We start from the raw sequence: 18,547 nt of genomic DNA, 5'->3' as shown, positions 1-18,547 counted from the left end.
TCATTCACAGTCACTTAGACATATCTTACTTTGCTTTTCATCATGAAAAATTAATGCTCTTCGAGCCTCTTAAAACTGAAAGAAGAGTGAAAAAATACATATTTTGTGTTGGCTATACTTTCTTGGTTAGCAAAGGCTTGTATTAAACTATTTGAAATAACCTTAATACTATCAGTGTTCATAGCTATGTTATGCCCTCTCAAAGTAAAATAATACTATTTATAAAATAGCACTTATTTCAGTTTATAAAAAAGTGCTTAGTTTGAAAGCTTGTTGTGGGATCTGAATAGCTATTCTGGGAAAAAGAAAACAAATGAAAAGTTTGCATAAGTGACTTTATTTAAAAAAAAAAGGATAAAAACACTCCTCTGTACATGTAGATTTTAAAAACAGAATACCACAACAAATCAGCTCTAAAGATAAATTTCAGTATAATTATGGAAATGCATTTGTGAAAGAACCTTTTCTAAAATACATCATTTAATTTCCTCATTTAAACAAGAAAAACAAAAAAGGGGAAAAAAAAGATAAGTAGGGAATTTACATACAGTAACCAGATTGCTTGATGTCTGGCCCTAAGTTATTGTTTTAAGATAAAAAGTAAATTTAAATAGTCTGAGAAACTTTCAAAGTATTGTAACTAATCAATAAACCTTCTCTTTGGCTAAAGTTTTAAACCAATCAGAATACAGATTTCTATTCATGGAAAAGCTAAGTGGCTATTACTTTACTATGATTCACTCCATTTGAATGAATTAGATGAGACCATATCACTGTAATAGGACCTTTTGTCAAGTGCTCATAATCTAGAATAATTGAGGGATAGTTAGAGGTCTCTTCACTTGAAAGATAAATTCATTGGATATACATTGCTATTTATCTAGCAACAGAACAATAATATAGTTCAATGACATTTTTAACCTAATGCACCTTAAAACAGTAAGAAACCCCCTTTAAGACCAAAGAAATGCTGTATACCTACAGCTCCCACTGATTTGAACGGGACATGAAAGTGCTCAATCTCTCACAAGATCAGTTATAAGAAAGAGTTACTAGAATATTTTAACTTTCTTGAGTTTGCTCTACTTAAATTGTCTGGTCAAATAAGTCAAATCCTTTGCTTCCATAGTGGTTTCATAAAAGTGCTTCTAAAATACAGTAGAACACAAGAAGGGAGGAGAAATTAAGTTCTGTGTATTAACTCACCTTGTTAGTCAGTAGCTGGCACACTTGTGGTACGTAGTCAATGAGACACCCTCCACCTGGAAAGGCTGGGATATGAAGAGCAGAGGAGCCTCCAAGAGCACTAACAAGAAAATAAAAAATCACAGTTTATCAGATGCTGCTCCTGTGGGACAAGTTAGTGATTCTTACTCCCTCTCCACATTCCTCAATGTAAAAATCCCAGCACCACACTAAGGCTATGTCTAGACTAGACACAGAAGTTGACCGCTGATTTGTAATTTGTGTAGCAAAAATCAACTTATCGGCAATTGACTGCCATGTCTGTCTACACGGAGGAAGGTCAACAAGAGCGTCTCTTCCGGCGACCTTCCTTATTCCTTGTCTCTTGCAAGGAGTTCTGGGCTTGACTTTGACCTCTGAAAGTGTTGTGAAACAAAAACCCAAAAGATCAACCCTGAGTGGCTCGATCTTCTGTGGTAGTATGGCTCTACCCTAAGAAAAGATTACAAACAGATCTGGCTTACCCCTTGACTCTAATAAGTATTATAGAAACAACCATACCTTTACCATATACTACTGCCAACACATTAGTGACCAAAGACAACTTTAACCAAGAGTATCAAACCACTCCCACTGGAAGAGTAAAGTGCTCATACTTGAGAGTGGCAGACACACCAAGCATCCTCTCAAAGAATAGTTTTATTTAATGATTTGTATTATTTTATCACCACTGCATCTAGGCTCATAGCACCTTAAATGTAACCAGACACTGCATCAAACTGTCCACAATAAACAGTATAAACAGCCTTCCATGTAACACGCACGCATCCATAAATAACCCACTTATGTCCACAGTCCTTCAGAAAGACTAGTTCCTCATTAACCTTGAGAGCCACTAACTAACATTTCCATTAACTCCTATCAAACCCTGTAAGGCCGTGTCTACACGTGCACGCTACTTCGAAGTAGCGGCGCCAACTTCGAAATAGCACCCGTCAGGGCTATACGTGTTGGGCGCTATTTTGAAGTTGAAATCGACGTTAGGCGGCGAGACATCGAAGTCGCTAACCCCATGAGGGGATGGGAATAGCGCCCTACTTCGAAGTTGAACGTCGAAGTAGGGCACATGTAGACGAACCGCGTCCCGCAACATCGAAATAGCGGGGTCCGCCATGGCAGCCATCAGCTGAGGGGTTGAGAGACGCTCTCTCTCCAGCCCCTGCGGGGCTCTATGGTCACCGTGTGCAGCAGCCCTTAGCCCAGGGCTTCTGGCTGCTGCTGCAGCAGCTGGGGATCCATGCTGCATGCACAGGGTCTGCAACCAGGTGTCGGCTCTGTGGATCTTGTGTTGTTTAGTGCAACTGTGTCTGGGAGGGGCCCTTTAAGGGAGCGGCTTGCTGTTAAGTCCGCCCTGTGACCCTGTCTGCAGCTGTTCCTGGCACCCTTATTTCGATGTGTGCTACTTTGGCGTGTAGATGTTCCCTCGCAGCGCCTATTTCGATATGGTGCTGCCCAACGTCGAAGTTGAACGTCGACGTTGCCAGCCCTGGAGGACGTGTAGACGTTATTCATCGAAATAGACTATTTCGATGTAGCATGCACGTGTAGACGTAGCCTAAGTGTGAGATCAATGTTGCAGGGTCAACTACATCAAAGGCATATCCAATAAAATCAACATGAATATTTGAATAGAGGTGGTTGCACTGTTTTAAAATTACATATATGCCTTTCCCTTTTCTTGACTAGCTCTATACCAGAACTTTGTCCATTACGAGAAGGAGATCATCTGAATAAAAATACAGTACTAATTCTGTCTCTGTACTATACGGAGGCTAGAAACCAGAATATTAGAGATCCAGAACAGTGAAAGGGAGCCCAAAGTTGCATTGCCACAATCTTTTCAGCAGCCTTTCCAATAACAGGAAAGTTTGAGGAAGGGCTGTAATCATCAAGGCCAGGAACCTCATCTGATGACTTCCTCTGAGAGCAAGACTATAATCACTTTTTCTTAAAAGCTGATCGTACATCCAGATAAAGGCGGTACCATTTTTATTCAACAACCGACCTGAATCCTTCCCATTGTATTTTACTGATTGTAAGGGTTATGAAAGTTTCTCATAGGCTATGGCTTGTATCTCTCTTTGAGCATACAGTACTTCTCTATAACTGACGCTAAAATAACCAGCCCCACAGTAGCCAGTTCTGGCTGCGTATCCAGCCCCATGGCAGCTGGCTCCAGGCAGGTAGCTGGCGTAACAGCAGCTGGCCCCAGTCTGTCAGCCAGCCCCTGGCATGCTGGTTAACTGAATATGCCAGTTATCTGGTTTCCAGATAACGAAGCTTTTACTGTCCTTCAAAAGTTAACATGTTACTTTGTCTCATGCTATTTATTTATTGATCTCACAAAAAAATTAGGATCTAACAGATCTTCTCTGCAAACTAATGTCCTTATCCTACAAAGGGATCCTTTGGCATGGATTTGTATGCCTTGACAGGCTCTTTATCTAGGTGTAAGGATATAAACTGGCAAGACCCTTTGATAGACAGAAGCCTAAACCGAAAATTTATCATTATGAGACACACTGAAATCTGTTATTGAAACAGTCTGGATTCAGCAGACTGTTCACCACATGGAATAGTTCTGTAGGTCTGGACTTTGAAGATGCAAGGATGAATAAGAAAAAGAAAATATTCAGCATATATCACCCACAGCATAAAGTCTGTTCCTGTATGTCTGTCATTAGTCAAATATGTAGCTGCTTTTTCTCACCAACTTTAGTCTCCTTCTCAATCTGTTTGTTTGTTGCAGATCATCTAGTTACCAAGGTGATGTGTTTAGGAGTATGGGAACCCTACTGAACCATTTACAGGAATAAAGAAAAAGCAGAAGACGATGTATTAGCTGGTCATCAAAACTGTGGTGTAATAGCCAAACTATAGTTTGCCCTTGGAAAATTCTGAAGTTGTATTCCAGTTGGAGGAATGAAATGGGTCTTCATTCTGAGAAGTTAAAAATAAGCACTAAGGAAGATGATAATTATCAGGTCACACCAACTTTGCAGTTACTTCTCTCAGTATTATAAAGATCTATCCTCTGAACACTTCTATCCTTAAACAAAGGAAGTACTAGTACCCATTCCACACCCTCCAAATCTAAGGCTATTCTCAGCAGTGAGATTCTATTGGAGATGCTGAAAACAGTACAAAGAAAATCAGACTTTTTTTTGTTTTAGCAAACATAAGAGAATTTCTTAGTTTTTGAATGCTTCTTCTTTTTTTTTTTTACAGCACCCTCATACCATCCATTTTCCAGACCCCAAATAATTATTTTAAATTTGTGACCAAACACCGGTCAACACTATACTATTTCACATTTTTACCAATGACTTGGAAGACGGCTAGCTCAATGGTTAGAGCATTGGCCTTAGAAACCCAGGGTGTGAGGTCAATCCTCAAGTGTGGCCTTTCAAGATTCTAGGGCAGGTTGAACTTAAAAAAGAAAAAAGAATGTGTCAGGGATGGTGATAAGTCCTGCTGTGAGTGCAGGGGACTGGACTCAGTGGCCACTGGAGGCCCCTTCCAGTTCTATATGTATGCATAAAACAAACAAATTTATCACTGATAAAACTGACAGATGACACAAAAAGTGGAGAAGTGGTAAACAATGAAGTGGATGTATCCTGGATTCAGAGTAATCTGGATTGCTAGGTAAACTGAGCAAAAGCAAGCAACACGTCTTAACATGAGAAATGCCAATACATATGCTTAGGACTGATGAATGGGCAGGCCATACTTTGGGGATGGAGGACTCTGTCTTGGGGGAAAGGGGGCAGACTCTGAAAAAAAACTGGGATTGTGAGCGGTTCCCACTGGTGACTGGGTGGCCTCATGGCTAGGCCCCCTTGCTGGGGCCTGGGGTGTGGGTCTTCAGCCCCACCCAAAAGTCTGTTGGATAAGTTTGGGGCGTGGCAACGAGAACCTAGTTTCCCCTCTGGTGGGAGAGGGGTTCCCTGGGAGGGGCTTCCACCTTGTGTGCCTGCGGGGAGGGTCCTGAGGCTCTGCACTCTGGCGGCTGACCAGGTGGCAGCTCTGGCTCAGGCCCTGCCATCTCAGAGCCAGCTCCTGCCCCTTAGCTTATCAGTTTCAAATTGGGCTGGTTTCTCTCCCTTCATACCCCTTCAGGCCTGACATTGGCTGCAGGTGAACCAAGGGGGGCTGACTGGGCCAACAGGCCCTGTTTAACCCCTACCCTGCCTGGCCTTGCTCTCACACTTGTACAGGGATCATGAGGGATACTCAGTGGAACATGAACTTACAGTGTGGTCCTGTGGCCAAAAGGGCTAATTCAAACTTTGGATGGATAAGCAGGGAAATCTTGAATAGGAATAGAAAGGTTATTGTATCTCTGTGTTGGGCAATGCTGAGACTACTGCCACAATGCTATGTCCTGTTCAGGTGTTCACAGTTCAAGAAAGAGCATGCTGATAAACTGGCAAGGGCTCAAAGAAGAGCCACAAGACTGATTAAATAAATAAATAAATAATAAGCCTTACTGTAATAGACTCAAGGAGCTCAGTCTATTTAGCTTCATCAAGAGATGGTTTGAAACCCCAGAGAGAAGAACTAGTTAATTAAGGTGACCCAGTGGCTAAAACTGAGAGGAATAGGTTAAAAGTGAGCAAAGGAAAATGGAATGAAAAGAAAATCTCTGAGAAAAACAAATGTCAACATGAATGATCTGCTGAACTACACAGTAGCCCCTGACGGTCGATCATGATAACCCTGTTACTGGAAATCCTCAAAACAATCCTGCAGAAAACACTGAAAGGAACAGTTCAGCATTAGCCTGAGTATGGACAAGATGGCTAAACAGGTTCTCTTGCTTTTGCTTCAGATCAGGGTATCAACAGAGAGTCTTTAAATTATGAGAGAATTAGACTGTGAACTAATACCGCTGTAAAGAGTCTTTTACTGAAAGTTTATTTTAAGATGATGCTTTCTCTTAAATGTTTCAGTAGTTATGAAGTCAGGGGCTTGAACATTATTTCAACAGACACTATCTAACTTCCCTACTGATAAAACCCGTTGACTCATATAAATATCTGCCTCAATGGGTAAATATTTAACAGACATACTTAAGCCTGACATTACATTGCTTTTACTGAACAATCTCAAGTGATCTCATTATTTTAAGAAAACAAACATTGTAAGTAATTACAAAAGAAATCTGATGCGGTTCAATAAGGAGAAATGTAGAGTCCTGCACCTGGGGCGGAAGAATCCCCAGCGTTGTTACAGGCTGGGGGACCGACTAGCTCAGCAGCAGTATGATGGAAAGGGACCTAGGGGTTATGGTGGATGAAACGCTGGATATGAGTAAACAGTGTGCCCTTGTAGCCAAGAAGGCTAACGGTATACTAGGGTGCACTAGGAGGAGCATTTCAAGCAGATCTAGAGAAGTAGTTATTCCTCTTTATTTGGCACTGGTGAGGCCACATCTTGAATATTGCGTCCAGTTTTGGGCCCCCCAGTATAAAAAGGATGTGGATTTGCTGGAGCAGGTTCAGCAAAGGGCAACAAAAATCATTAAGGGTCTGGAGCACAAGACCTATGAGGATAGGCTGAGGGATTTGGGCTTGTTTAGTTTACAGAAGAGAAGACTTAGAGGTGATTTAATAGCAGCCTTCAACTTCCTGAAGCGGAGCTCTAAAAAGGAGGGTGAAAAACTTCTCAGTGGTGTCAGATGGCAGAACAAGGACTAATGGTCTGAAGTTGAAGAGGGAGAGGTGTAGGTTAGATATGAGGAAAAAATACTTCACCAGGCAGGTGGTGAAGCATTGGAATGAGTTGCCTAGAGAAGTAGTGGATTGTCCATCCCTAGAGGTTTTTAAGTCCCAGCTGGACAAGGTCCTGGCTGGGATGACTTAGTGGGGTTTGATCCTGCTTGAAGCAGGGGGCTGGACTACATGACCTCCTATGGTGCCTTCCAGCCCTGTGATTCTGTGATTCTGTGAAAAGAAATAATTGAGAAAAGGAAGCAACATAAATATAATTTCCTTATTTACTGTAATAATCATTATTAACCATATGAACTCTAAAAGACAAATCAAGTCAGCCTTTGCATTGTGTTCTGCAGGACGTGTCTCTAGTACCTCATTAGTTCTCTCAGTCATTCTCATCTCGGCTAAAGATGGTCTGAAGAAGTGGGTCTGTCCCATGAAAGCTCACCTAATAAACTATTTTGCTAGTCTTTAAAGTGCTACTTGACTGCTTTTTGTTTTGATAGTGTATAGACTAGCACGGCTTACTCTCTGTTACTATTCATCTGGGCTATGCATGCCTTTCTCTCTCTTCTAAGCACAGCGAGAATGCTAGCAGTTCCCTATGCCTTTGTTCTGTGAAGGTCTCCACAAACTGTCCTAAGGGGGCTTGAAGGGAAGTTGAGAAATACTAACAAGAAAAAGAGTTTTTTCTCAGAAGTGTAGGTCGGGAGATGCTATCCTTCAAGACAAAAGGCAGCTATTTGCGATTTGCTCCTTTCAAGAATTATGAGTTTGGTCCAGTTTCCCAGCAGTCAGAAACTCTCCTTCCTGGCACATTGTGCCTGGAATAGCCTGTAAATAAGCCAGTTCCCAGACGACAAATCTGGTGATCACCTAAATTTCTAAGAAGTTTGATCTAATGGATTAAAGTGGCTGGAATTTGTAGCATCAATATTCTTGCCTCTTGAGGCACAACATTATTCTGAAGCCATTTCCTTTGGCTGATCTTTAAAAACATTTTGACAGAAACTAGGCTTACCCCCGGTCAACTGCAAATTAGGTTAATACAAGGTAAGGTCTTTAAGAACAAGGTCCTTCCATAGAAAGGAGGGAATCCTGGTGCAAACCGCCATCTCTGAAAAGAGAAAATAGCTACACAGAATTTATTTAAAGAAAATAAAGATAAATAGGGTCAGGTGGAAGTCTGAGCAGACATGCATGTTTGTTCCTTGTGCTGGGTTAGAAATCTGTTTGCAAAGTACTTGAATAAAACAATATTTGTAATTGTTACAGTCCCTACCATCCAAAAATCACGAAGGATTTTACGAACATTAACTAATTAAGCCTTACAACTGTCCTGAGAGGGGAGCGTTATCTCTATTATAGTTTTAAATAGATGGTTTTATATTGTGCTTGTTTTTTAAAGTTTCTGGTGAAGTCTCTCCACTTAATACGATTTCTTTCTTTTTTATCTATCTGGAGGCTGCTGCCATAAGAATGCAGGAAAGTAGCAACCACTTAATTAAACTTAGGTTTCAGAAAATCCAGCTTCCCATGAGGCAACACCTGCAAAGCAAGAACTAGATTAGTGGTTCCCAACCTTTTCACTAGTCCAGCCCCCTAATCAGCCCCCCAGATGGTTTATGGACCTCCCAATCATACTCCCAAAGCATTCACAGACCCGCATCAAAGCCAAATCTAGCCACTAAATAAAAGCAACCACAACATAGATTTTCAGACAGCAATTAATAACATTACTGGAAGAGATTAAATTTAACATAATTGACTGTAACTTTGCAATTTATTTAAAATGTATTGTCTATGATCATTTTATATATCTTTTCTTTTTTAATGGACCCCTGCAATACCCTTGAGGACCCCCAAGTTGGGAACCACTGAACTAGACTGAAAGTCATCCGGTAGTCTTCTTATGACACTAATTTCAGAAATGATGGTGAATGGATAACGCACAGTGCTGATTTTGATTGGAAAATATAATTGTCTAATTAAATGAACTGTATTTTCTTTGGTGGTCATATCTTAGAGATCCATCAAAGGCAACAGCAACCTGAAGGAAATTTATGTTTTTATCTTGCAGGCAAGAGGTCTGGAGGAATTCAGACTTTCGTAGCACTGTCAGTCAGATCAGGTGGAACTTCCTGAAGTAAGTGTTCTGCAAAGTGGACCAGCTTATAATTTTCTTAGAAAAAAGGAAACAGTGAGGCCGTGTTTACATTAGCCAAAAACTTCAAAATGGCTGAAATACATATTCAAAGCCTCATTAGCAGGCGGGTGACCGCGGCACTTCAAATTGACGTGGCTCGCTGCCACGCGGCTTGTCCAGACGGGGCTCCTTTTCAAAAGGACCCCGGCTACTTTGAAGTCCCCTTATTCCTATGAGCAGATGGGGTCCTTTCGAAAAGGAGCCCCGTCTGGACGAGCCACGTCAATTTTGAGGTGCCATGGCCACCCGCATGCTAATGAGGCACTGAATATGTATTTCAGCGCTTCATTAGTAAACTTTGAAATGGCCATTTACACGGAAATTTCGAAGTTTTTGGCTAGTGTAGACGTAGCTCCACATAGGAACACACTGTGTAAAGGACAGAAATTTTTGTAGCTGGAAATTTCCAAGTGATAATACAAATGTGTCCAGGATGATAGAATAGAAAATAACCCCCTGGACACAGTTCTGCATTACCTGACTGTTCAAGAGCAGCAAATGACTTTTTCTTATGAAGCAGAAATTGCAAAGCATATCAAAATTGGTCAGCCAGCCAAAGACTAATTCACAAGGAAAGAACTATTTGTGATAGGGTGGGCCATTCACAAAAGGATAAATATCTGCCTGGCTGTAGACAAAGGAATATACAGTATAAGAATTCTGGATCGAGCTCATGCAGAGAATTTTGCTGTTGGAAGAACAGCTCCACTTCATTTAAAGAGATTTTGTGTTTTGAATTAATAATAGTACACTGAAGGAAGGGCCTGTAAGATACAAGGGCATGGCCCTGAATTCTTCCTGGGCTAGTGCCTGAACCTACCAGCATACACTGACTTTTTATGTAAATAATTTTGAATGGTTCGTCTGCTGACTATTGTGGTTAATCTGTGTATGTGTGTTTGTATGTTAATTGCAATATTACACACTCTTCAGAAATAATATGAATGCCTAATTCTAAGATTAGATCAAAAGATCTGTAACATCATAGTATCAACTTCAGTTAATTTATTAAATCAGTTCCAAAAGGAGAAAAGAGCAAGAGGGAATAAGAGGAGGAAAATGGGTGTGGGGGTCCGCAGAAGGAGAGGGATTTGAAAAAAATTGCTGAGTAAGCCGAATTATGGGACAACTAATCAAGAGCATCTTAAAGAGGCCTTGAAATGGCTATAATATTAAGAGATGCCCCACCACTACCAAGAGTGTATTAACACACAGAATTTTATTTTTTTTTAAATCAACAATCTTGGCAGGTATTGCATCATTAGAGTTTAGTTGCACAAAGAGATGGATGTGAGCTACACTCTGCCAGAGATGAGAAAAACATAATTATACTGTGGTACATAACAAGCTTCTGTAACTATGTTTTTCTATCATTGTTAACCTTGTCCTCACTTCCCACCTCCAGGTTGGTTATACCAACTGTTGCTGTATTTATTCACACTTAAACAACTACTTGTTGCACATCAAAGTTGAATGTGAGATTTTTGTGGTAAAGACCATCTCTTACCATGCACGTGTATAATGTCAAGCGACATGATACTTTCAACTTCAGTTATTTTATTAAACCAATTCTAAAGTGAGTAAAAGAGCAGAGGGAATATCATGAGGAAAAATAATTTTTGCAGTAATTACAAACAGAGTAAGCCTAATTATGACAACTATGCAAGACTGTGTTTAAAATCAAGTTTTCAAATGGTTTGTTAGGATCTTAAAGGCCTCATTCTGTGAATCAAATTTTACTTATATTGATATACTCCCATTGTCAAATTCAACCAGTGGCCCATCTACATTGAGAGGGTTTTGTTCTGAAATGAATGTATCTGCAGTACACATAAGCTTAGGTATTGCTGATGTGTTTTGGATTGTTTGCTGTTCCCATAGTTCCGTATGTTTTTAAATTGCTGAGTCTCAGGAGATCCTCTGTATATACAATCTGAAGTTCTTTCACAGATCTTGATAGCCTAATTAAGATGAATAGCTCTCCCTGGGAAAGTTTCAGGGTATGTCTATACTTACTGGAAAATCAACTTGACTGCAGTCAATCTTTTTGGGTTTGATTTAGTGTGCCTAGTGGGGACACACTAAATTGAACCATCAGGGCTCTACCATCAACCTTAGTACTCACTGTCGCAAGGAGTATGGGGGGTTGTTGATGAAAGAAACACTCCCATCAAACTCCCACTGTTGGGATGGCCAGAAATATCTACCTACGATACATTGATCCCTGCTACACAATTGTTATATCTTAAGTCCACTTTACCACGTAGTGTAGACCTGGCATCAGTGTCATTCCATTTAGTTTACTCCTCATAAGTTTACAGAAGTTCTTGTACTTGTACCTGAGAATCTACAAGGCAAAGAATTAAACTCACTGTCATACTCCTTTTTCAGAACTGCAATGCACTACATGGGTGAAGCATTCAGGATTTGGGTGACACGTGTCAATTCCATGTTCTGTCACTGACTTCCCATATGACTGTGGGCAAGTCAGTTAGGTTCCTCTCCCTGTCTTGCCTCTGGGGTCCAATTCAGTAAGTGTTCTGAGGCCACCTAATTATACGCAAAACAGCTGCAGGAAGTGGCAGTATTTTTTTTTTCACAACAGTCCAGTGGTCAAGATGCTTACCTTGGGGATGTACGAGATCCGGGTTCAATTCTCCCCTGAGCCTGATAAGAATAAGGGATTTACAGTTTATAATAGAGGCCTTCTCCATTCCTCTGGGTCATTTTGTATGGAGGTAGGCTGGTGCCTAACTCATTCTTAAAAGAAATAGCTTAGGCACCTGGGACACCTGACTCAACGAAAGGCATGGTGGTTGTGGATCGAAAGTAGAGATAGCCTGAAGCTTGGATTTACATGCCTGGCTCTGTAAGAACATATGAACAGCCGTGCTGAGTCAGATCAAAGGTTCATCTAGCCCAGTCTCCTGTCTTCCAACAGTGGCCAATACCAAGTGCCCTCAGAGAGAATGAAGAGTAACAGGTAGAGGTGGAAAAAGTACCCCAAAAGATACTTAAGTAAAAGTGCACCAGCTTTCCCTTCTGGATACCTGAGTACTACCAAGATGTGACATGTGCATGTGCTCTTTTGCTCAAGCAGTTTTCCAGAGGGACATCAGTGACTTGTACTTAATTATGTATTTTTTCTACCTTTGACAACAGGTAATAATCAAGTGACCCATCTACTGTTGTTCATTCCCTGGCCTGACAAGACACCATCTCTGACCATCCTGGCTAACAGACTTTGATAGATTTATCCTCCATGAATTACTCTCTTTTGAATCCTGTTAAAGTCTTGGTCTTCACATCATCCTCTACCAGGGACTTGCATTGGGTGAACAATTATTTCTTGTGGCTTCTTTTAAACATGCTGCTTATTAATTTAATTTCATGTCACTTTGTGTTACAGGAAGGAGTAAACAGCCTTTTTTAATTTTCTTCACACTCGTTACATCCCTCCTAATCTCTCCTCATATGACAGCCATTCTATACACTAATAATTTTATTACCCTTTTCTGAACCTTTTCCAATTCCAATACATCTTTTTTGAGATGAGGCAGCCACATCTGTACACAGTATTCAAAATGCAGGCATATCATGGATTTATAAAGAGGCAATAATATATTTTCTATGTTATTATGTTTGCTTCTGTTTGCTCTTCACTGTCACTGCCCATTGAGTGGATGTTTGCAGAGCCAGAACCCCCAAGCTCCATGGCTGAGCGGGGCTGGGAGCCGGAGCCCCTGAGCCCCACAGCAGCGCAGGGTGGGAACTAGGCCCCTGAGCCCTGCAGCAGCGCAGGGCTGGGAGCCAGAGCTCCTGCTGGCCCCAGAGCAGCACGAGGCCAGGAGCTGGAGCCCCTGCCACTCTGCACCAGTGTAGGGTTGGGAGGTGGAGCCCCTGAGCTCCAAGGCATAGGAAGGCTAGGAACTGGAGCCACTTCCCCTCCACCCCCCTGCAGCCCTGGCTGCAGAGGGAGGAGCCATAGCATGCTGTTTTTTGTGAATCCCACTCCTAGGTACCTATCTCTCCCTATGCATGGCTCATAGAAACTAGGTCTTTAGGTCAGGTTTTGTGGATTCACTGATTTTCTAGACACCTAAGCTTTCGTTGTGTGAATCTAGGCCTTAGTATTTTTGTGCGTCAGTTCCCCACCTGTAAAATAAAGACAATCACCCTATATTCACAGGAATTTTGTGAGAACAGACACTGCTAAAAAGAGTCTCAGAGGGGTAGTCGTGTTAGTCTGTTGCTTCACAAATAACAAGCAATCCTGTAACACCTTAAAGACTAACCCATTTATCGGGTAATGAGCTTTAATGGGTAAAACACACTTCTTCAGCTTATTGGAATGATCTGAAGAAGTGGGTTTTACCCACAAAAGCTCATTACCTAAAATGTTGATTAATAACAGAGGTAGCCGTATTAGTCTGTATTCTAAGAAAACAAACCAGCAGTCACACAGCACTTTAAAGACTAACATAATTATTTATTTAGTCTTTAAAGTGCTGCATGATTGCTGGTTTGTTTTACCTACAAATGTGTTAGTTTTTAAGGTGCTCCAGGACTGCTTGTTACTAAAAAAAGAGCAAGACACTCAGATACAACTGTGACGAGATCCATATTATTATAGATAGATAGAAAAATGCGGTACTCATTTCTCTGTAGCATTATGTGAATTAGAAGTCCCACACACTTATGACCTTTGTGGCCTGAGTTTTCAGTTATCTCACTGTCAGCAAAGAAAACACATGTATCAGCTTCCCTTTCAACAGCATCAGCAAAGGAAGGAGCATGCACATGAGGTAACTCTGTATACTTGAGTGGGCGTTCTCTTGCACAATAGCCATCTATTTTTGCTCTGTGAGGGGAAAAGAAGTGGAAAGAATTTTACAATTGTGTAAAAGGTACAATGAAAGGCTGCATGCACACTCATACATACCCAACGTCATTATACTACGAAAGAGCAATTCACCCATCACTAAGTGCTATGCTCTATATTAATTACTTGTATTCAGAAATGTTACAAATAAACTGTATTCTCACTTGAAACCACATTCAAATATCATCATAAAATGACATTTGGATGGCTATGAACCACATGGTTAGAAATTACCCAACCTTGAAAATGTAAATAAAAACTTGACTGGATGCAAGAAATCTGTTTTGTATGAAGTTTTTTTTAACCTAAGAGCTTGTTTCTTGGATTGGCCAATGTTAAATAAAACATGTTAAATCCTGTTTACTACTGATGGAAGGCAGGCTTTATTGAGTATAACCCATACTTTTACCTGGAAACACCCTTGTTAATGCTATCAATGTACACTTTGTCCTCCCTTATTTTGAAATAGCAAGGTTTTTTCAGACATAGTAAGTATTTAAAGAGATCTATCATTCAGGATGGCTGTAAAGAGGAGAAGCCTGAAGCATGCGCAAAGGACCTCCTGCCCTGCCCCCCACTGAAGACAGGTATTATGGTCTTTGAACTCCTGCTCTGTTTCCTTTCTTTCTTTCTTTCTTTCTCTTTCTTTCTTTCTTTGTTACTGAACAGTCCTCTCTCTTTCTCTGTGCAACTTCATCACTTTTAGTACATCACACCATTTGGCACAGGAGACAGAAGGAACCACATCAAATAAAAGAATGTGACCACAAAAGCTGCCTTGGAATCATGATCCCAGATTTGTTGTTGATTTACCACTTTCAGACCCACTTGCCCATAATCAAATCCTCCCTATCATATTAACAATATGGTGTTGTGCAAAAACAATGGAATTCTGCTTTAGTCAGCAACAAAGACCTTAGTATGAGAGAACAAAACATTGTCCCTGTTACGAAACATTCACTCTAAGTTTATGATGCTGTTTTCTCCCCCTTTCACAAACTTACTATTAATAGAAAGATAAAAGCTAAAAGATACTGCATGTTGAGTCAAACTTATTGCAAATTAAAAAGAATACCAAAAATAAAATGAAAAATGATTCTCAACCCAGAAATTGTGATTTAGGACAGGGTTGTGAGGCTCAGCACTCCATTTTTATACGAGTAATTTTGCATCGATAATTACATCCACTACTACAGTTTAGTTCACTCAGATTAAGTCCCCAACTATAGGATAGAATTTGACATAGACATGCAAGTTATCTAAAATGCAGGGTAAAATAATAACAAATCTACCTAAAAGGAGAAAGTCTTGATCAATGCTGGGCTCAAACTCTGGTTGTTGTAGAGTAAGGGAAATTTAGAGCTTTCCTTTGTTTAGTCTCTAGAGATTCTGATTAACAGTCTTAATAGCATCAGTCCTTGAGATCTGCAGGTGCAGGAACATTGAACTCTTATTGTGAAAAATAAAAATTAAAAACGTAGAAGCAGCTTGTTCCAGTAGTTAGAACAGAAATCTGCAGGTTAGATTTCCTGAGCTTTACATTCACCTTTGCGAAGGACTAAGGGTGTGTCTTCACTATGGAGTGAAATTGGCGCTACTGCAATCAATTCGGTAGCACTGATTTAGTGAACGAGGTGACGCTGCTAAATTGGTGAGAGAGCATTCTCCTGTCAATTTCTGTACACCATCTTCCTTAGAAATGTAATGTAAATCAGCTGTTCAGTATCTGCCATTGACACAGTGTGGTACAGACATCATGGTAAGTGGATCTAGGTACACTGACTTCAGTTACATCATACCTGTAACTGAAACAGCATAGCTTTAATCAATATACCAGGTAGTCTAGACCAAGCCCTTAGACTGGTTTACACAGGATGTTACTGTGGAGCAAGCTAGGGTCTGAATTGACAGAGCATAGCTACTCCACACTAACTACCCACTTGGACATTAAGTGCCTTTGTGCACTTTCATTTAATTCACCTTAAAGAGTAGTACACTGCTGCAGGGCACATTAAGGGCGTAATAATACAGCATGCACATGGGGAATTAGTGCAAAGTAGCTTGTGCACTACAAGTACATCTCTTGCTATGGTGCACAGTAACATTCCCATATAGAAATGACCTCATCACGAGTCCTTGGGTGAGTCACTTAACTTCTTTGTTCCTGCATTTGTCCATCTAAAACATGGGGGGAACAGCTGGTACCTCATTTGGGGTTTAATTACATTTGCAGAATGACATAAAAGCCTTTTCTGAGTCACCTGTAAGAGCAACACCTTACCATCATTATGCTCTTGTTAGATTAACTTGTGGGTGGAGCTTCTTGAAGTACAACTCAAACAGCCATTACCTTGTGACATACCTCTTACTGCAGATAAGGTGAATATATTATGAAAAGTTTTCTTTTACATGTAATTATCTTGGATTCAAACCAGACATCCCTTTTAATAAAAAATCATTTTAGTGCATGTGCTTATATATGAATAGTAGCTCAGCTGATGCAGTGATCAGTATCACTGTCTCCAGTCGCTGCCTTTTTTCTCCTTGGCAGCGGTGGCGGAGGGGGAGGGGCTGAAAATGAATGGATAGCTAACCTTACTGTCAAATTAATTTATAGATATTTTAAACTCAGATGCAAGCAGGAAAGCAGAAAGTCAAACAGATCATCTTGCAACATTAAAGATTTCTTGAGGGTATTTGATTAGTGTGAAAGTACAAGAACTATAACAATTCTGTAACTTTTAAGTTTCTTTAGTTGCTTGATTAATTCCCCATTTTTCCAGAATCAATTGTATTCTAATTTTCTCACTAGAGAATCCTGATGTTCAGGTAAAATATATAGAGAGGTTTGCCTTATACTATCCAGGAGAAAGATAATGCTATAGACAGAAAAAAACCCCCATGCAGACAGATTACTCTTTAAAAGGGAGAATACAACGTTTCCATGAAAACTTTAAAAAAAAAAAAAACTACTGTAAACCTAGATTGATGGTGATGGAAAGAGGACTTCTCTCACAATCTCCCTCTTGTATCTTATGCCCCAAAGAGCAGATAAAAATCCATGCATGGTGAAGTTCAGATCTCATCTAACTGGGCTGTGAATGCATGATACTTAAACACGTATAGATAAATTCCACATAAGAGAATTAAAGTTATTGTTTTTCACTCAAAGGAATCTAACTTTTTAAAAGAATATTATGATAAATCCAATGATCACAAGGAGGGAGACATCACCCGCAAAATCAATGTCCTGTAGCTGTTTGAAAAGTGTCCACCGAATGTTCCTTCCATCTACTGAGCTGCTCACTTGGGTTCATTAGCACACATCCCTTTCACATCATTTCACACCAACATGAAAGCATGGAAGAAAAGGTTGCAACACTGGACAAAGCTGCCTCAATGAATGGACTGAGCATTAACAATGGAAAGACTAAGACACTGAGGATCAACTAGTCCAACAACAACAACAACCATCACACTGGGAAGGGGATGACCTGGAAGATGTGGAAGGGTTCACCTACTTGGGGAGTATTATGGGCAGAGAGGAGGAACAGACAGGGATATCAGTGCCAGGATAGGGAAAGCAACAGTTGCATTCAAGACTCTTTGTTCCATGTGGAGTTCACGAATAATATCTGCAAAGATGAAACTGTGGATCTTCACCACAAATGTGGTGTGGTCTTGTATGGATGCAAGATCTGGTGTACTAAAATGTCTTCAAATCACAAGCTCCAGACATTCATGAACAGATGTCTGAGGTACATTCTTTGCATCAAATGGCAGTGTGTCACAAATGAGGAGTTTTGGAACAGAACAGGACAAGAACCCCTTGATGTTCAAATCAAGAGAAGAAAGTGGGGATGGCTAGGCCACACTTTCGGAAAACCATCATCCAGCATAGTCTGTCAAGCTCTTACATGGAACCTGCAAGGAAAACGCAAAAGAGGAAGACCTCAGAGAACATGGAGCTCTGCTGAGATTGAAGGACAACAATGGAGATACTCCTGGAGTCAGCTAGATGTTTTGTCTCAAGACAGAGTGAAGTGTAGGAGACTTGTAGATGACCTATGCTCCAGTAGGTGTACAAGGGTTTGAGTCAAACTAAGTCAATGATCACAAGGAAGAAGGTGGGAGAGTGTTGTTTTATAGCTAAATGACCATCGTGGATTCCCATTATATCTCACAACAAATACAGTAAAAACAGAAAAGATCAAAGAAAAAGCAACAAAAATGATTAACCATCAGAAAGTCTTTCACAGATAGAAAGATGGTAAAGATTAGGACCATTAGTTTAGGGAAGAGGTGAACAAGAGGCAACATAAGACAAACATAAAATATAAATAGAAAAGATGAATTAATCACTCCTGTTTACCTATGTTCATAATACAAGAACAAAGGGACAAATATGAAACCAATAAAGTTAAAACTGATTAAAGAAATTACATACTTATCTTGTGGAACTCATTGTTACCAAGACAATATTGTAGAATTTTA

The 18,547-nt window shown here is 40.3% G+C and overlaps 1 protein-coding gene across 4 annotated transcripts in view; it reads right to left on the bottom strand.

Annotated features, from left to right (window-relative positions):
• BABAM2 (BRISC and BRCA1 A complex member 2) overlaps positions 1–18,547 on the bottom strand; it is a 298,575-nt gene that overhangs the window by 59,738 nt on the left and 220,290 nt on the right. For all 4 annotated transcript variants that reach the window (XM_074988576.1, XM_074988574.1, XM_074988575.1 and 1 more), the window contains exon 8: positions 1,207–1,306. In XM_074988576.1, the coding sequence (XP_074844677.1) occupies positions 1,207–1,306 (100 nt within the window). The remainder of the gene's footprint in view (positions 1–1,206; positions 1,307–18,547) is intronic.

This window comes from Carettochelys insculpta, chromosome 3, assembly GCF_033958435.1.
Source record: "Carettochelys insculpta isolate YL-2023 chromosome 3, ASM3395843v1, whole genome shotgun sequence".
Taxonomy (NCBI): Eukaryota; Metazoa; Chordata; order Testudines; family Carettochelyidae; genus Carettochelys; species Carettochelys insculpta.
Note: the sequence above shows the minus strand (reverse complement) of the source record. Positions and strands in the feature narration are given on the sequence as shown.